Source organism: Phalacrocorax aristotelis, chromosome 5, assembly GCF_949628215.1.
Source record: "Phalacrocorax aristotelis chromosome 5, bGulAri2.1, whole genome shotgun sequence".
NCBI lineage: Eukaryota > Metazoa > Chordata > Aves > Suliformes > Phalacrocoracidae > Phalacrocorax > Phalacrocorax aristotelis.
This window is the reverse complement of record NC_134280.1, coordinates 57,267,712-57,288,091: the sequence shown is the minus strand read 5'-3', so window position 1 is coordinate 57,288,091 and position 20,380 is coordinate 57,267,712. Positions and strand designations below refer to the sequence as shown.

The 20,380-nt window shown below is 39.3% G+C and overlaps 2 protein-coding genes across 2 annotated transcripts in view; one reads left to right on the top strand and one right to left on the bottom strand.

The window, feature by feature from the left end:
• Nucleotides 1-7,916: 7,916 nt before the first annotated feature.
• On the bottom strand, nt 7,917-9,880 carry LOC142057868 (uncharacterized). The gene is made up of 2 exons (XM_075094726.1): nt 9,198-9,880; nt 7,917-9,004 (listed from the first exon to the last, which is right to left on the bottom strand). The coding sequence occupies exons 1-2, from the start codon at nt 9,878-9,880 to the stop codon at nt 8,902-8,904; spliced, it is 786 nt and encodes a 261-aa protein (XP_074950827.1). The 3' UTR covers nt 7,917-8,901.
• Nucleotides 9,879-20,380, top strand: part of PDE3B (phosphodiesterase 3B) — a 98,217-nt gene continuing 87,715 nt past the window's right edge. Inside the window, exon 1 of the mRNA XM_075094717.1 lies at nt 9,879-10,907. Within this exon, the coding sequence (XP_074950818.1) occupies nt 9,879-10,907 (1,029 nt within the window). The remainder of the gene's footprint in view (nt 10,908-20,380) is intronic.

Genomic DNA, 20,380 nt, shown 5'->3' with positions numbered 1-20,380 from the left:
AGATTTTACAAATCAGCAAGTAAGTAAACAATAATAAAGGGTAATACAGGTACATGTTCACTTCATTTACTAATTGTACTGTTTGTTCACTATGCTTTTTTCTCTAGCAATATATTGGCATAATATTCACGTTTAATAAACATTCTAATTCTAGCAAAGAAGACATTTTGAATATAGCAATACAAGTAATGTAGTAAACAGTACTGCAGTTTGTTGTAGGTCAGTGCTAGTGAATACAGTGAAATTTATTATGTGATATCTATTCCTCTTGAAAAAATTAGTTGAATGCTAAGTAAATAAAAACTTCTGTAACTCAGTTCATGGTCAATGTTATGCTAATAGTTATAATAAAATAAGATACACATGCTTCATATAACTTGCAGTTGACATAATATTTTTTCCAAATGTAAATAAAGCCCCATCAAGGTTGAACTAGACAGATTTTCAGGTCTCAAAAAAAATATCAAGATTTTTTTCCGTGCTTCCATAAATGCTCACATAATTTAAACATGCACCACAGGAATCATTATGGAATGGTATAAATGATATTGCAACTACATGATAAATTAGAAATCAGTTAATGATGTAAAATTAAACATAGTTCTTCACTGATACAGTGTTTCAGTTGGTTATATTAAGCATCAGTCACTGCTTACCTAGTTATTACTAATTGAGCATAAGTGCAAAGATATAATGTAAACTTCTGGGCTTCACTTATCAGCTCTGGTAAAATCTATTGCTGCATCCAGTTCGCTCTCTCTCAAGTTTCCTCTCAGGTGTTGTTAGTTCAAACACAAAAACTCCAAAACAACAAAAGAATTCTGTAAAATGTGTGGCTTTTGTTATTGCAGGTCAATTATTATTCTTTCATTGCATGAAAGATCCAACAGGTGCACACGGCTGATTGCTTCTACATCATTAGCCTGTACCCCAGTAAGCTGGACACATTTTAGCTATAAATAAGCACATAAAATTTAATCAACTGAAGTTAATAGACTTCCATTATCTAGATTCAGAATTTGTAAAATTTCCATAGTATACCCTCATTTTTGCTTACGCAGTCAATTCAGACACATTGTTAACAACAGGGGACAGAGGCTTTTTATGACGGACTAGTCTCTGCTGCTCGGGTACGGCCACCAGAGATTAACAGTGTTTTCTAAAAGAACCTATTTATTCTTACATATAAAGAATATCACCTGACAAAAATTAACATCTCGGAAATGTGTAAACATATTTTCACATCCAACTGTTCTTCCTCCTCTTATTGTAACATTGTGCCTAAAGGTAATAAGCACTAGTTTTGAGCACAAAAAATAGCTGAGTTAAATGATCAAGCCACTTATCTGGTACTTGATCTTGTGAAACTGCTGCCTGCTTTACCTACATCGGTTTGCCTTTGACAACTAAATACAATCCCCCAATGTTTGTAAATAACCATGATGTATCATTATATGATACAGAGGAGATAAAAGCAGCAAACCCATAAAGAGTTACAAAAACATTTCAAGTCTAGTTGGTGTGCAGTTTCTGATGTGGTAGAATCAGGCTCTGAGTTGTCTTAAGCCCTAAGTATGCAAAGGGCACTGCTTTCGATAAACTGTGAATTATGAAAGGGAGCAGGAGCTTCAGTGAAGAGGCTAGGAACACGCTGATAAATTACTGCAATTGTATGCAGTATTGATTATGAATGCTGAACGGTCCTATTGCATTGTATGAGGAAGAAAAGTAACTCTAGCTAAATAAGTGGACTTAAATAGGGAAGATTACAGAGACAAATTGTTTGAAATTGGAACACTCTCACTGCATGTCATGACTTCCTGGGCAACACAGAAGGCTCAGGTTATGTATGATGAACAACTTGGTCTTGACAATTGATAAAAATAAAATTAACCTAAGAAATGTTGGTGCCGTGCTTAGGTTTTAGAGGACAGACATAAAACACATACATTTATCATTTTAAAACCAGACAATTTCTGTCTCCTACCACAATTTATTCCTGGCTGCTTTTTTACTCCAATGAATCCTTCTGTGGTTAGAATGACAACATACTTCCACATTAATGAGCTAATTATCTTAATTGCATAATTTTGCTATTTTTTTAATCTCATGTTGAATCTCCAGAATAAATAGTTACTAAGTCACAATTACAGGATTATGTTACATTTATCCTTCTTTTGGGGAGGTGGGGGAACTTACATATCTTGTTCCGGTGATTGACTGTTTTATTAAACCATCATTACTTGGAATGCTAAAACCAAATTAATCTCCAAATATTTTAGAAGTCAAGATAATGATATATAATACTTTATGATAATCTGTGAATGCTTAATATTCCAGATAATATTTTTTTTATTCAAGAGGTAAGACATTGTACATATTTCAACATATTTTCTGTCAAAGCACTATTATTCACAGACTCACAGAATGGTAGGGGTTGGACTGCAGCCTGATACTTTAAGTCAAAGGTTTCAGTTTTATTTAATTATGACCAAAACAAATAGTGACTATGTTAATACTATTAATACTATTTTCTTCTAGGTCCAAGCTTTTACAATACTTCCTAAAAGAAAGCATTAAGTATGATGAACTTAATACATTAAGGCCTATAAGGGTTTCATACACATAACTGAATGAAATAATACAGCCAAACAAAATAGTGGCGATTATACTCAAGCATGTGCTGAAACACAGACCAGACCATGAAGAGGTATAACTCAGCACAATTTCTTTACTGGGTTGTTTTATGCCTGCTGACAATATAATGTAATTTTAGCAATTTAACAGAATTTAAATGAATGGTAATTAACAAGGACCTGTCTTAATGATTTAGGGGCAATAAACTGGGTATCTGAAAGATGTGGAAATGGGAGAAACTGACTGAATGATTCAGCTAACTCCCTCCCCCTGCAATAAATGACCTGACTTGGTCCGATTTTCATCTTTTTCAGAACATATTTCTACATCTGATGCTCATGTGTTAAGACAGACTTCTCTGAAAAACCAAACCAGCTCCCTAGTTACATATAATCTTTAGCACTATTAATGAGCAGAGTCCATAAAATGCCTCCATTTCAATTCAAGGCAGAAATTTCAATTAGCAAGTTAAGGACTGATTTGCCACCAAAATATTAATTAGTATGTATTCTTAAGTTTAATGCTATTTCACTGAAAGTGTAGATTTTATAATAAAACATGATTCAGCATAAAGTAAACTTTTTATAGAGAGATGCTACATACAAAGTCAGTCATCGGTTTTGTGTTTTCTTATTAATCTTCGGTTTTGCTTATACCATAGTATGACAAATTGTACTTGAATAACCAGCTTTGAAAAAGTAAAATCTGGCAAAAATTTCTCATTTGACAATCCCTGTACTTTTAATGTCAAAAAATTAAACTACCCCACTATTCTCCAAATAAGCTCATGTAAAAAAATCCTTACCAGATATAATTATACAGTTCTATAATACCTCAAAGCCAGAATTTTGACAGCTATTTGTTGAAATTCATAGCCCATTATCTTTATTTTTATTAGGAAATAAGCATCTGAATTCATGGTACCTGGGGGAAAAATTCAGCCAAAGACATCCTCATCTGTTTAAACGGGTAATTTCTGAATGACTTATCTTTTTTTTAAATTTATCCATTTATATATTGCATAAAAATGATGTTTCAAAAAGTTCATTCAAAAAGAACACAATTCCATTAAAACTTTCCATAAAGCTAACATGAAGTGTTAGACTATCAATGTTATTTGAAAGAATACGCAGATTATATGTGGCCTGACTTGAAATCACGTCAACATCAATAAATTCTGCTTGTAAAACATTACAAATCATTGTCTATTGACAATTTCACCTTGAAAGTGAGTGCTAGGGTATAATCAAACTATATTTCAGCTGTAGAGGTGCACATCATTATATGCTTATCTGCAGATGCACATGTTGGTCCATTTCAGAAGAGTCCAAATCTGTTCATACGAGGAGGCTGATCACTTAGATCTAAAAAATACAGTAGTAGAAGCATCGGGATATAGTACCAGAAGTCAGCATGCTGCTGCTTCTCTTCATAAAAACAAAATACAGGCACCAGAAAAAACCTGAGAGATCAGATAAGGATTTGTGTCCTAGTTTCTAAAGAGTTAGTGTTTAATTAGGTTGATAAAATATTTCAGCTACTCACTGATTGTTCCTCAAAGTTTGTTGCTGCTGAGCTACAGCTTGGATCATTGCACCGGTATCTTCCTTCACCAGAAACGGGAAATCTTGTCTAACAAAGGCATATCATAGCAGCTCCATCCTTCTAGTTCTATCACCTGAACTTTTTAAACTGACAAGCGCTATATCCACTAGAGTCATCTTATCATACAAGGAACAACTATTTTTCCACTAGTCCTTTCCCATTTTCTTTGCCATGTGCCTGTTTTTGACAAATTAAACTAAAAGGATGTAATTTGTAGTAACTTGGTCTTTGCTGCCACATGATGAACACCAAAATGTTGTGACTTACTTTTGAAACTGTCTGCTTTGTTTAATGTGGAATGCAACTGGATCTCTCTTTCCCACCCTTAGACATCACAAATACATTAACAACACCTTATTGCAAGTATACTGACATCATGCACAGGGAACACACTTGCACAAGCTTCTTTTACCTGTATTTAATTCCCTTAGTAACAACATCCCGGTAACCTTCAGTTGCTTGTTTCCGTTACGTCTGGTTGCCTATGAACCACTGCAGATGTCTCTAGGCCTTTAGCGTGGAAGACATACAAACATCTTGGCAGTTGATATCATAGCCTGCTTTTAAAGGGTAGTACATTACACACAGATAAATATTCTCCAAACATTCATTCATGTCTGGTTAAGACTTGATTTCCCTAAGTGAGCCACACTTGCATGGGTTTTCTGGAGGTGTAATATTTCTTTTGTTGGTTTTTGTTTTTTTTTTTTTTTAATTTCTCCTAACTGATTATGGCTGTAATAATGCCATTTCTTTATTCAAGTATCTGATGTAAAGCTGATAACAAAGCTGAGGTACACACAGTTACTGCCTGCATCATCTTAACTGTCTTTATATTAATTTACAAACTAATTTCTCAAACTGTAGTATTCAAAGAAAAAATAATGAAAATCATGGTATTTGGACATCAACTTCCTCATGGATATGAATAAAAGAAAAGCAGCAAATGCAGTAACTTATTAACTCAGAGCTCCAACACACATCCTCTGCTCCCACCTTTTTTTTTTTTTTAATTATGCTCTACACGATACCTGCAGTCAGGTAATAGAATATTTTTTCCCTGAACAAGGCATCAATTTACCCATTCTTCAGTTCTACACAAGATTTTCTACAAAGTGATCCCAGATTATGATTAGAAAGCCAAGCTATTTAAACAACATAGTCGGTTTAAATTTCTTGTTTCCAATTTCAAATGATACTTTGTTTAAAGAACGTGATTACATCAAAGTCCATTATTAAAAATGAATCTCAAATAGAACAGATGCATTTTAGCCAGTTGAGAAAGCTGTTAGCCATATCTGAGACAATTTTGTCACAGAAATATACAAGAAGGAGAATCTAGAAAGCACTGATGTGTCTCATAATTTCCTGAAATATTACCCTGTGAAAGTTTCCAAGTTAGGCACCATATTGTTAATCTCTTTCCCCATGTAAAAAGGGAAAGGATTACAGCAGGGCACAATTACATACAATAATAATTAGATCTGATTATTATTACTTTAATGAATACAGAATGGAAGGCTTGAAGAGAAACTTTAATTAGAATTTGATTAACCCTTCTGTGCTGATACAAGAGAAAGCACAAAATGGTTTTCTGAAGCTAAGAGCTGGGCAACTGTGTCCAAAGTTATTAAACAGATGCAAAAGTTGTCCACATGGTGAGAAATGGATTGAACTGCGGAACTAAATTAGGAGGGAATAATCAAATGTTTGTATTTGATATGTCTGAAGAAAAGGAGACAACAAAGCTACTTTGAGGTGAAAACCACAGCAATTTTGAACAGAGCTGATCCCTGTGCATACCAAGATCATAGGGCACACAATAGCCAGAGCACTGGCAAAAAAAACCCACACACAAAAAAAACCAAACAAAAAAACACTGGGCAGCACAAACAGAAGGGAATGATGAAGACTTAGAAATATTTAAGTGGATGTGGTAAGATTTAGACATGTTCTGGATGTGTGGGTCAAAGGAGAGAAACAGGCCAAAGAAGATGCCAAGATTACAGCCTTGAGTGAAGAGAGTCACGGTTATATTCTCTGTTCTTTCTAATTATTCTTTTTGGAACAGAGAAGAGACAACGGAAACAATAACTCAGTATTTTGATATACTATAGCCCAATTTTTATATAGAAACTTACCAAATAGCAACTGAAGACATTTGTTTGTATGTCGAGGCCACAGTATCAATAGCCACTGTTAAATAGGGGTGTTCTATCATACGGTACCTTAAGAATCAACCGTAATCACAAAACTACCTATCTTCTTTTGTTAGTAAAACTGGAAGAAGATAAAAAAATTACATTACCCTGAAATTAATTTCTTCATTCCAATTTAAATGAAACACTTCATATGTTTCTCCATTTAAGGAATAGTAAATGAAAAGGTATTTCTTTATTCTAAAAATTATTCTGTCACAAGAAGAAATTTAGTTAACACTATTCTAATTTATGATAGATGCTAAACTACTCAAACCAAGTTTTCTTTATACTGAAATTGTTCATGATTAGAGTGTAAACTCCTCAGGACAAGGGCCTGGAATATGCTGGGGCGAGTACTGTTAGGCAACAGAGATGCTACTATTAGAGAACAACTATATTCCCATTACACGTTTGAATGAATTGTGTATACATTCCTTCAGGGTGTTTTTGCACAGACATGCCACTGGAATAAAAGCTAATTAGTACATGATAAACGATCTGAAAACAAATAAATAGTAAGGTGGTGAAGTATGTTGTTGATACGAAGTTACCAAGGGTAGTAAAAATATTGTTGGCTGAGAGAATCTGCAAACAGCCTCACAATCCTGAGTGCACAGACAGGTGAAATTTAATATAGATAACCATAATGTAAGCACAGAAAAAAATCCTGTCCTTACCTATAAAACTATCTAGTGGATCTAGATGTTAACAGTCAGAAAATAGTTCCTGGGATCTACATAGTTAATGCTATGAAAATGTTTGTTCAATGTTCAACAAAACAACATTCAACAATGCTCAGTTTATCTGCTTCTACTTCCCTAACAAAGCAAAACAAATAGGTGACAAGAAATTTAAGGAAAGAAGTGGATAATCACATGAAAACCATTATTCTGACTGCTCTTGTGTCTTGTATACTGTGTGTAACTCCTGGCCTCCTCATCTCCAAAAGCATAGTGCTCAAAAAAAAAAAAAAGATATTAATAGTAACGTGAAAAAAAATCGAATAGACTAAAACTCTTCAGCTTGGAAAATACAAGACTGAGGAAAAATATAAAATCATGAGGTGAAGAGAGAAGGTGACTAGAGAGCAACTGGTCATTGTTTCTACCAAAATGAGAAGAATATCAACTAAGATAGGAAACTCTATAAAAAACCAAAACCACAATGCATAGTCAAATTGTTTTGAGCAGGACTTCTTCCTGTAGTACACTGCGGATGCCAAAAGCCAACGTGGACTTAAAAAAAATGACTGGGCAAATTTGTGGAATAAAAATCTACTAAGAACTATTAAAAATAAGACACCACTTCCGATTCAGAAAGTGCTAAAGCCACAGATGGCTGCATTCAGGGTATTAAGGGATCATATGATGTCCCACCTCTCTGTACTCTTCCTCAGGCACTTTCTAGTATCCACTGCTACAGACATATATAGTCAAATATGATGTTTTAATGAAGACTACAATATCTAATTATTTCTAGAATGCATTTATTTATAGCTGAATCCAAGGGAATAAAAAAATAAAAGCTATGCATAATAGCAAGATACATCTCAGCCTTGAAAACATTTACATATACACTTGATTGTGGTCCAAATTCTAGCATTAACATATGAATAGAAGTAAATGTAACAATATAATCTCCAAAGGAACTTCAGATTTTCTCTTTTGCAAACTTTTTAACATGGTTTCTGTACCATTGTACTGGTACTAAGCGTACCAAGTCAGGACAGAACTTCCACTTCTTTTTTGGGAAAGAGTGTAGGAGTACTTCTAACAGAGGAAGGTGTATGATGCTATTAAAATTCCATCAGTTTGATCTGCTTTTCGAAAACCAAATCATTACGTATTTCCATCTTCTTATATAGAGAAGTTACTTTATCACTGTATATTGTATTTTCTGTCAGTAATCATGCTGGACAACTTCTGCGTATTGTTAATTTTTAGGCCGCTATCCTGCAGCAGCACTTCCTACTACACCACAGCTTCCCCAAAGCAACTGCTACTCGAGTGCTGTTCAAATGCAGCAAATCACAAAGGCACCAAGTCATTTTACGAATTCCTTGTTTCAATAAGCAAGCAAAAAGTGCAGTCACCGACTTACCCGATCTGATTTCTAAGCCAATTTAAGTAAGGCAGTATAACATTACATGGAAAGATGTCTCAAGGGGCATCTGCAGAGTTATAATTTCAGAAGCACTAAGCAGTTAACTCTTCCAGAAACAAACAAACAGAATGAATGAGCAGACATTACTCGAAATTCCTTTAACTGCCTATTTTCACTTACAGCAGTCTAAACACTTGTAACAGTCAGATCCAAAATGATTATTTTGATCCATTCCAAAGGGATTAGCTGTGCAAATAAACAAACCTCGTCGAGCAATGGAGTCTAATCTGTAACTCAGTTAAAGACTGGGAAAAAAGTGTAGAAAATTCTCTAATCCATACTTACTTTTCAGGTGTTAGAAAAAAAAAAGGAAAAAGAGAGGGACAGTCCTTAAAGGGAAAAAACTTCGATACTCTTTCTGTGCTCTAAAGGCCGTACGAGCAACTTTTCCGTGGTATCTCAAACCAAAAGGACATGATAAAAAAGCAAGTTAGAGCAGCCGAGCGTTTCTGTCCCTAAATCGCCGGACCGGACGTCCCTCCCCGCCGCCGCGGCGCGGTACCGAGGGCGGTGCGCGGCCGCCGGGGCTGGCTGGGCCGGGCCCGCTCCGTTCCCCCGTGGGCAGCCGGCCACCCCGCGGGACACGCACACCTTTGTAGGAAGATCTGTTTAACACAGACGGAAGGCGCGTTCTCCTGCGGGCCGGGCGCCGCGGGATTCCTCCGCTGACCTGCGGCGGGAGCCGCTGCGGGGCCGGAGTCCTGCCGGCCGCCACAGGGCAGGGCGAGGCGAGGCGAGGCGAGGCGGGGCGGGGCAGGGCGGCCGCCGAGCGCGGAGCGGCGGGAAGGAACTGGCGGCTCGCGCCGGCCGCGGAGCAGGAGCGCGCCTCCCGCCCCCGCTACCGTGCTGGCCGTTAGCGCGTGGCAGTTATCGCGCAACCGCTCCCGGGGCGCGTGCCGCCGCAGGGGCTTCCGCGCGCGCCGTGTGCAGCGGCGTGAGGGAAGGCGGGCGGAAAGGCGGGCGGGGGCTGCTCCTCGCCGCACTCCCACCCCCGCCGGGGCCTCGCCAGCCGCCGCCGCTGCTGCCGGCGGGCGCTGGGAGGCGACAGCGAGCCCCTGCCGCTGGATCCGTTCGGGGAAAGCGAACGAGCGAGCGAGACTTTTACCTTTTCTCTCTTTTCCCACCATGCTGCGGACGCCGCTGCCCGCGGAGGAGAAGCGGCGGCTCAGCCCGGCGCCGTTCTCCTGAGGACATGAGGGAGGCGCGGCCGAGCCCGAACTAGCGCGACCCGCGCCTCTTCTCTGTCCTCCCCCTCCTGCGTCCCCGACCACCATGAGGGAAGAGAGAGAAGCCACCGCCGCGGCCGCCTCCCACCTCGGACCCAGCAAAGCCCCGCAGCACTTCCAGCAGCCGGACGGCGGCGGGGCGGCCGCCCCCCTGGCGCTCCCCGGCGGCGGCAGCAGCAGCCCGGAGAGCCTACGGAACGGCTACGTGAAGAGCTGCGCGACCACCCTGCGGCAGGACCCGCCGAAGAGCTTCCTCTCTCTGCTGCTGTTCCCTACCGCCGCCGCCGCCTCCCGGGCTCTGCTCAGCCTGGGCGCCTTGGCTGCCGCCGTCCTCTCGCTCCTGGCCTTGCACGGCCCGGGCAGCGCCGGGGACCAGCAGGACGGGAGCAGCTGGCGGAGCCCTCGGCCGCAGCACGCCTTGCTGTGCTTGTCCCACTGCCTCAGCCCTCTCTTCAGCATCGCCTGTGCCTTCTTCTTCCTCACCTGCTACCTGGCCGGCGGCAGGCGCGGGGAGCACGGCGGCGGCACGACCCGCTGGTGGCTGCTGGCGCTTCCCGTGTGCTGCTACTTGGGGGACTTCGTGGCGCTGCAGTGGCTGCTGCCCGCGGAGGGGCACGAAGAGGAGCCTGGGCCCCTCGCCGAGCCGCAGATGGTCCTAGGCAGACTCCTGACAGTGCTGGGATCGGTGGCCACGCTGACTCTGCTACAGAGCTCCCTGAAGTTGCGCCGGAGCGTCCTCGTCTTGGTCTTCTCCAGCCTGTTGTGGCTGATGTCGCTCACCAGCCTTCACTCGCTCCCCCCAGCCCTCAGACCGCTGTTGGCCGGCTCGGTCGGGGTGGCAGGCTGCCTCTTGGCACTCTGTGGTGGCGAGCGCGGCTTCTTCTCGGCTCAGAGCCGAGGAGCACACCACCAGCATCATCACCACCCACGGCTCCCCAGCGTGGAGGAAAAAGTGCCTGTGATCAGACCCAGGAGGAGATCTAGCTGCGTATCCTTAGGGGAAACTTCGGCCAGCTACTATGGGAGCTGCAAAATGTTTAGGAGACCCTCGTTGCCTTGCATTTCCAGAGAGCAGGTAGGTTTCTCCGAAACTGGAGGGAGAAACTTTCTGAGGAATGAGCGCCGCTCGCTTTTCCTAACCGCTGTGTATGTCTGTGCTGGATGTCTGCTGTCAAACTCCGGATAGAGGAATGGAGGAAAATGTTAGTCCCTTAGCGGGTTTCTCAACTCGGTCCTACAGAATCGATATAATCCTTTGTGTCTGTATAGAAGCTAAACCATAATAATATATTTGCTATAGGACCGAAGGCTCGCTCGCTTTTCATACGATCTTAAAACGTAGTTCTTACTGATTAAAACAACCCCAAACCAAACATCTTCAGCTACCGGCTACCTTGTTGTTTTGATTGTTTCTTTTCCAAAGCCCACCACCTCCTTCGCTTCTGGCAGACTTCACGAGAGAGAGAAATCACAGCTTTCTAGCTGCCTGGCACTTCTGGTTCTTCCCGCTTTCTGTCGACAAAATGATTGCCAAGTGCTAAAGGAATATCAGGTTTTGAGGGATATTATTTATCAAATGTTAGCGTTGTTTGAGTGGCAGCTGTCCTTCTGCCTTGCAGATTACTGTCTCTTCTTTCTCCCTCTCACCCTGTCTTCCTCGCTCCACGTAAGTTAACATTAAGTTTGGGTTGATGGGATTTAAGAAACTTCTTTTTACTGAAGAGAGAGCTGTTCAGTAGAGTCTGGAGAGATGCCCGAAACGCTCAGCTTTCTTGAATGGAACTCTGTTGGTTTCTACCTCCCGGAAAACTTTTCAATGAGTCTTGTTTTTTGTAGCGCAAACCCCCGTGGTGGTGGTGAGCTTGTTTTTATTTGGGAACTTGCACGTGAACTGCAGGAACATCGAGTTGTGTTGCCGGTGCAACTGGCCCGAGGCTGCTGCAAGCGGATTATCAGCCCGTTATAGGAGGGAGAGTAAGGGGAGTGTATTTAACAAACGTGCAGGTGAACAGTTTCTGGGACGTGATTGTTACTGCAGAATTCCCCATCTACCACTGTTGTGGCTGAAATTCATGGATACTAAAGGAAATTTTGCTTTGACGTGTATTCCGTAATGCGCTTCTTGTGATTGACTGTGAAATAGGTCTGAGGAAATACGAGGTCAACCTGAAAAGGTGGAGTAGTTTTCGAACATTTCTTTCCCTGCATTTGCACAATAGAATAATACAGCGGTAATTGTTTTTGCATGAAAGGTTAAAATGCAAGTGTGCTGTAACGAGCTTCAGAAATAACTCATTCAGTAAGTTTCAAATTATCTAATGCATATTATGAAAGAAACATTAAAATATTATACTAGCAGTTAAGATATGTAGGGACTATTGTATGCTACTTTACTTTCTCTGCTCCCTTCTGGAGAGTAAGGAACTCACTCTCTGTCACATTTGTCTGCAGTACAAAAACTTCAGAAAATGTGGTTTCATTAACCTTTCTGGACGATAGAAGATATTTGTTCTTGTGCAAGTTACTAAATGCTTCCTTTGATATTCAGCTCACTTTCTACGGGCATGTGTATATTTCAAGTTAAGGCACTTATTATTCTTTAACATCATAAATGTCAACCATAACTAAATACATAGAATTTATTGGCAGTACTTAAATCATACGTGTTCATAATAAAATGTTACTGTTTGGTAGACTTCCAGAATTTGATATCTTTATCACTAGAAGCGAACAGAAACAACAGAGAGATCTGAAGTTCTTTATTTTGCTAATAGTCTATTATGCTTTACAATAAATAGTTGTGCTTTATTAAGCACAGTCTAAATGGGATTTGTAGATATATGTTCTGTGCAATATTTTATATGTAATTTTTTAAGCATAACACAGGTTAAATCCTCTGATCTGTCTGACTTGAGAGAGATCAGACATCGAGAGCTGATAAAACGTGAATTGTTTGGGGGGGGGGAGAAGTAAGCCCATAATGTGTTATTTTATTTGAATAAACACTACAGGGTTTTTACGTTGCTTCCTTGAAACAGAAGGAATGCGTGCACTTAATGCTTTTCAGAGAACATTTATTATGTGAATTTTCTTTAAGGACTGATTGCATGTTTTGCAGATCTTTATAAAATACTACAATGATTCTTTTCCAATATTAATATTTTAAGAGTGAGTTTAATGAGCATTGTTAGGAAGATCAGTGGAGTACAAGGAATGTGCTGCAAGTCCACCATGACAGGAATACTTTGATGAATGAGAGCTGAGTTGCTCTTATGATTCTGTTAGATCTATTTTGTATGATTGTTACGAACTTCTTGTACGTAGAGGTCTGTACGAACCTCTGCAAGCAGGGCCACGTAAGAACAAAAAAGGCTGATGTTCTGAATCATAGAATAGCAGCTTAGAAGGGACCTCAAGGGTCATCTGGTCCAACCTGTCTTGGCAAAAGGATGGTCTAGCCAAGATGGCCCAGCAACCTGTCCAGCTCAGTCTTAAGTGTCCAGTGTTGGGCAATCCACCACTTCCCAGGTGAGATTATTCCAATGGCTGATAGTTCTCATTGTGAAAAATTTTCATTTTGTGTAGATTTTAGTTACTCTTTGAGGAAAATAGGGAATGCTAGTATTGACCTTAAGTTTTCAGTTACTTGTTGATTTGAAATTATGCCCGACTCTAGTTAAATACATGAGAAAATAATTATCATGAGTGACTGTTTTTTTATTAAGCCAACAATTTTAAGGGGTCTGTGTGCGGGGGGGGACAGGTATGTGGAATCAGTAGTGTGCGCACACTGGAATTGGATGGAGCTATCGCTGTTTTCTAGGGTAGAAGTGGAAAGAGGCCCTGTGAGCACAATCTTGTAAATGCTTTCTAATGTGAGCAATCCTTATGACAAATATTCAGATTATTGCATTCTGTACTTGAACAGGTATGGCAACTCTAACGCTGCAAGGATGATAAAATTAGATCACCTTTATTCTTACCTTGTATATGAGTATCTATGCTTCCTTTAGCTATCAAAGTCTACAAATCCATTCTGTGTGTGGCTTTTCTCCAGTACATACAGCTAGCAATGTAGTTTGAGGTGGGAGAAGAGTCTTGAATAAATTATATCTTAAGATTTTTATGTGAGTGTAGTTAAATGCCATTATCAAAATATATAAATATGCCTAGAAGGAAGCAATATGACTAAAATTAAGGCTAAAAATTATCCAAATACAGTGTCTTTTCTGAGGTCTACTATATTAACACTTCTGCTCACAGAAATTTGTATGATTTTAGCAGTAAACAGGCTTTTTGTTTTCTTACGTCAGAATTCATCTTGGACCTAGAGATGAATTGCTTATTAGCAGTATGACTGCAGTATTGATTTGTATTACAAATTTTATGTAGATGATGTTTTGATTGCATGTATTAATCAGCTGCTAATCTGTTAGCTGTACCTACTGCTGCTGGTGTCAAAGGGTTTGTCTTCATTGACTGTTGCATGCTTTGCACTTAAATTTTTTGTGTGTGTGTGTGAAAGCCAAATCAGAATTGGAAGTATAAAAGGTGCTTGTCAGTATTTCAGGTCTTGTAAACACCCTGTGTCCTGAAAAATATTGTAGTAAAACACTTCTTTTCTTTAACATGTTGGTGAACATGTATATGAGAGTAAATAACTGTGTGTAGGAACTCATACATAGGAACTTCTCAGAATCCAGAAAGAATGTGATTTCTAAAATTCATATTTTTCCTGGAGTAAAGAATAGGCCTTCCTAATTGAATGTACAGGATATGTGGCCAAAACAGTCTGCAAACAGAGCTGATACTTTTCCTGGTTACCTGACTAGGTTCAAACATGTAGGAAGGCTGGGATATTTCCTGGATAAAGACTGCTTTCATGTTTCATTCTGTTAATTACAGGAAGAACTGTCTTGTGGTTAGGTTGTTGGGTTGACTGCCACCTCTCCCCAGTTTCTCTTCCAAACTATCTCATACCTTTGATGCATTACCTTAGGAAGATCAGGACTCAATTTCAAGAGTCTAAAATATTTATGAAACCTGAAATTAATGCAGTTCTGTATTTGCTTAGACAATTTATATCTGTGTATGTTACCTATATAAGAAATTATATTTTGTGCTCAGAGTATAAACTTTCTAGTGCAGATGCTCTCTTACTATGTATTTTACAGTGTCTTAAAACTGCTAAATTCAGGTATTGTTTGCAGCCTAGAAACAGGTGAGCTTTTACCTGTTGATTGCAGCCAATAGCATAAAAGGTAACTCCTCTTGCTATCTATGTAATGAACTAGCTCTTTGTAATGTTAAGTTTTCCCCTAACGATTACAATGACTGTTACCACAAGTGTACCTACAGGTCAAGATTTGTTTCTGTTGTTAACAGAATCTTCGTACCTCTTGGATTTTTATTGTTTGTCTTGTTGGGGAAAATCAAGGTAGAAATGTGGGTGTGTTGAGCTGTGAATGTAATCAGTTATAATGGGATGCGACTGAGTGTAGGGAATATGCAAAGAGGAGGATTACATGGTGAAAGCAACAGTCTTGGAAAACTGTTTTTGCAACAGTATTTTGGATGAGTAGGGCTCTTGTTTCTGTCTGGTTCTCTCTGACCTTGACAAGATGTTTTGTGCTGGATGAAATGTAAAATGAGAAGACTCTTGGTAAAAATTGCATCCTTTTTTCTCTTTCTCTTTTTTTTTTTCATCCTGAAGTTAAATTCTTGAAGTATGGTACTGCAAAGAAAGGATGATTTGAGCATTGTCTGCCCATAAAGACCTGTAGAGAGGTCAGAATTTAAGACGGTATCTGCTGGCAAAGTGACCACCAGGACCGTACAGTGGTTCCCAGAGAATGACAAAGAATGCTATTAGGGAGACTGAGTGCCCTTAAGAACTCTGTTAGCTAAGTTTACCTGAGCTGGTTTTTAGATATCCAAGACTTGGTGGCAGTTCATGTTCTGGGCAGGAAAAGTATGCTAAAAGCAGGGAAACATATCTTCAAGTTGTCAGTGTAGCGAAGGGGGTTGACTGTTTCTGCAGGTGTGGTTTCCCAGAAAGAAAACGTAAATGGAGAAGGGAAGGAGATCAAAGACAACTGCTGTGGAAATGCTGGAGAAATTTGGAGGAAGGTGAAGATGGCATATTACAGGAGTGACCAGAGCACCAGTAGAAAAGAAATGGAGGAAGCTGGGAGAGAATGTTCCAAGAACTGTGTGGTTGTGTCAAAGAAAACTGACAGAATAAATTGGGTAAGATACTAAGTTTCAGCTTTGTGTAGGAATACATTTTAAACTTAAAATGAAAGTTGTAGAGATGAGGAACAAAAGGTTCGCAGGAGAGTCTCTAGGATGGCAAAGAGGACACACTGTGGTTTGTGAACAGGATATTCTGTGAGATTAAATATGAAAGGGAAGAGAATTACAAGGAGTCAGGTATATTTTCCTGAGGAAAAGACTCATCTTTTGACATAGTGAGTGTATGTGTATGCCTGACAGTGCCATCCTAATAGTTGACCTTGACCAGCTGAACTGATTTAATACTATGGCCTTAGGAGTTTCAAAGATATCAAATTCCAGCAAGTTTTATGAAAAAACGTGAGTGGGAAGTGAAGAGACCCTGTGGAATATGCCCTGACACAGGGCAAGTCTGCAGTGTGAGCTGAACTCTAAGAATCCACGTGAGTGTGTCTCATGTCATGAGTGAATGCCAGAACTGGGGGCCAGGAATTCTGTTCTAACCTGGGCCTTATTTGACTTTTGATAGGAAAGTGGTATTTTAAAAAAAGCTTTTTTCCTCAAGTTTTGTTTTTTTCAGATACCTAAAAATGAAAACTTCACGCAGCCTTACCATTATTGAAACAAACCACTGAACAAAGCCAACTGTAACTATCAGGTCAGGCGTTCAGAAACGAGTTCCTGAAGATGGAAAAGAGTAAATCTTGTACTTTTGTACAAAGATAAGGATTACAGGCAGGGAAACTGGGAGATGTAATCTGTTCTATCATTGATGCAAAAACTTGTGGTGGAAAACAGATGAGAATCTTCTTTCTGCCAAATGAGAAGGGAGGGCAGACCACAGGAGGCTATGGCCGTAGAATATTTTGTTGGAATCTCACCCATTTTTCCAGGACAAAACTATGTGGAGAAAGAGCTGAAAGAATAGTTTAAGATGAGTAAAGGGGAGTAAAAGGAAATGTTGAATTTCAACATGACTTCAGTGGGTGAAAACAATGCTTAGCAAGATGGAATGACACAACAGAATAAACTGCGGGAAAAAAATAATGGGACTTTGCAACTCAACAGCAGGAATTAAAATTTAAGGTAAAAGTGAGGACTTGGATTGATCAGGGCAGACTGTGTAGTATATGAGTGAATGTTAGTGAAGTGTGAAAAGGATCAATAACTTTAAGGAGCCAGTGGAAGTAAAAGAGTACTAGAGCCTTCCAAACAGACAGGAACCATGGATGCTGATAAATGGATGCTGAAAAAAGTTCACAGGGTAGCAAGTGAACTGACAGATGATGGTATTTGAGAAGGGGAAGTGTGGCAGAAACAGATTGGAGAGATCTGTCTTTAAGGAAGACCAGTTAAGTGAATGGCCTTATCTGTGTTTGACAAAATGAAGTGTTCTAGGAACTTGAGAAGGCATAACAATGAATGATGGCTGAAATAAAATCTTAGTTTCTGGAGCAGTTTTATATTTGAAAATGGATCATACAGCTTTGGGAAAGGACATAAGTCATATGAATACAGGCAGCTGGTGACCAGAAGTAAGTTTTGATGTGTTGGGCCATCCCTACTTTTTCATAGCTTTTATGTATAGTATTTTCCTTTGAAACAATTGCTAGTTTACTGGGAGAGGGACAGAATAGGGCATGGATATCCAAGTAATTTTATTATAGCCCTCTATCTGTTTGATAGCAGCACTGGTTTTCGTAAGTATTGAACTATCCAGAACTACTCATAACTACCAGTGCTAACCTCACTTTGTACAGGAGGTGTGGAAGCAACTGACGCATTTCCAATAAAAGGACTGATTGAATAGTAATCCTGACAAGTTTTGTTACCCAGTACTGAGCTGCCAGCCTTATTGTTCCTTTATGCAAGCCCAAATACCTTTACTAAGTTAGAGGCATACTTGCAGCAAATGTTCCATTGTTGTTCATGTGATAAATAAAAGTTTGTTTTATGGAATGTTAAAATTATCTTTTTCCTATCTAATTTACTATTTTTAAACTAATCAAGATACTATAGAAAATGTACCATGTGAAGCTGTATTTGGGTACTTTGGATTTGGTTTTGGGAGATCTTCCCTCTTTTATGAGGAACATTCCAGGCTTTTTGGTATGAATTAGCAATATAGGTACATTGGTTTAGCTATATCCATGCTGGTAATAGTAGTTGAGAAATATACATGGGGTTTAATTTGGGGTGAGTCCTTTCAATATGCCCAGAGCAGCCAGTGCTGCTCCCCTGCCCCAGAAGAACCGTACCACTGTTAGATGGTGATACAGCAAGCCTGTGTCACACCTGCCTGTTTATATCTATTGTTAGTACAATTTTATCAGCAAAGTTCATAAAACAGAACCAAATCTTCTGAAAGTGTGTGAAACTTAAGGTTTGCAGAGGGAATTTTTATCAGTTTTATTCAAATAACAGCTTAACTATGACTCCTGTATAGGCACTACAGTAAGTGTCTCTTTTAACCTTCATTATTGGTCATGTTACATTTTCTTTTTGATTAGATTAAACCCCTTTAACAGGATAGGAGCTAAACTAAAGGCTAAAAAAGGCACTCTTACAGAAGGATCACCACATTTTTAGCATGATTTTTGTTCCAGTGTAACCTAAAATTAAAGGCCTGTATTTACATTTAGCGTCTTTTTTTTTTCCCCTCTCCTTAGAGCCAGTTTAATATTACAGATTCAATCATCATTTATTTATGTTCTTTTTGTAAATTTTTAAATTTTATTTTCTCTTAAGCACTCTTGTGTGATACCTGTTTGCCACTTCAGGAGTGTTGTTTTGTTCCTTCTGTCTGGCAGATTCTCTCAAAGGAACTCTAAATTTCTGGGTACCCTAAGTTACTAATATAGGACAAGTAGGTTTTTTGTTTTCTTTAAGAGCAGGTGTCAGTGAGTTTTTCTAGTACTTCTGGCTCTCCAGAACAGTTTCTTTTGTTTCACGCAAATTGCGATACACCTGCTGTTTTTCAACATTTGATGACTGATAAACACTAATCCTCAGATATCAAATTATTCTTCTGTGTGTGAGATGTATGGTAGCCAAAGAACCATAACTCTGTGTGTGCTTTACAGAAGTGGATGGCCTCTTAGCTGGGCTTGTGACTTTGGAAAGGATAGATATAAACAGACTTTTTGTGAGTTTTCTCTGAGGCAGGGATTGATCTCTGTATAGGATGTCATTAGTAGTTAATAAAATTCAGTATCATGCATGTAGTTTAATGTTGCTAACTTTAAAAAGAAAGGAATGTCTTTGAGAGAAGTCTTAAATGATTGCTGTCTTGATTAATGTCCACGCTAGTCTTCATTTCATTTGGTTTGCCACCAAGACAGTGGTGTAATGTGTAAATGCATGCACAGGCTCTTTGATACCCACTCTTGCAATTCCATAGTGTCCTACACATTCTCAGTCCCTTAGAATTATCCTCATTACATAGTATGAGATTAAATTTCAGTTAATTTAAACTGCATTTGTATAGATACAAGCAGTTATAGTCTTATGTGTGGGTAGTAAGGGAGGGAAATTTATGTTGAAACCTGAAGGTATGATTAGCAGACTGAAAAAGTTTAGGTCCTGCTGTGCCTGTGAAATGCCATCTGCTCTGGCACTGCCCTGAAGGAATTGGCTCAGACTGGAAGAAGTAAAAGTACATTAGCACAGTTTTCCTCTTGACTAGACGCATCTGTGAGAAGTAGGCTTAATTTTGCTCAGGGGAGGATGAAGGTTGATCTGGGTTATGCTGTTTCCATTGAGACTGTCCATACAAGTGCACTGAAATGCAGATGTACCTACTGTGTATTGCTGCTTATAGATGGAGTAAACACACACATACATTAATGATGACAGGGGCTTGGTTCTTCTTAACATGTTGGTATAGGATAAAGCAGTATATTTCATATCTTAACTAGCAAATGCAAACAAGCTTGTGTTGTCATGTTTAACTAGGCATCCTCTAGTCTCTTTTTAATAGTAAAAAGCTGCGGAATGTTATGTAGCATCTTTCCAATGATTAAAGAAATGTAGTATGTCTATCTGAAGTTAAAATGAGTGCTTACCATGATGTAAATAACAGCTTTGTGCTGTTATGGCAAAGTGCAGTTGAAGGTATTTTGATTATCTGTAGTATTCTGAGTATCTGTTAGCTTTTTTTAATGTAGTTATAGAAATACATTTATTAGAATCTGTATCAGAGCCTCTTGCTACCTCTTATTCACCATCGCAGAATGTTTCCATACCATGGTAATACTGAAAATCTTTTTTTTAATTTCTGTTTGAAGTTTCTGGTTGAGCAAGTCTGATTAAGAA

Coding starts and splice junctions, on each gene's coding strand:
- LOC142057868 (XM_075094726.1), bottom strand. CDS start 9,880: ATGGTGGTCGGGGACGCAGGAGGGGGAGGACAGAGAAGAGGCGCGGGT. Junction 9,005..9,197: donor AAACAGATCTTCCTACAAAG/GTGTGCGTGTCC, acceptor TTTTGGTTTGAG/ATACCACGGAAAAGTTGCTC.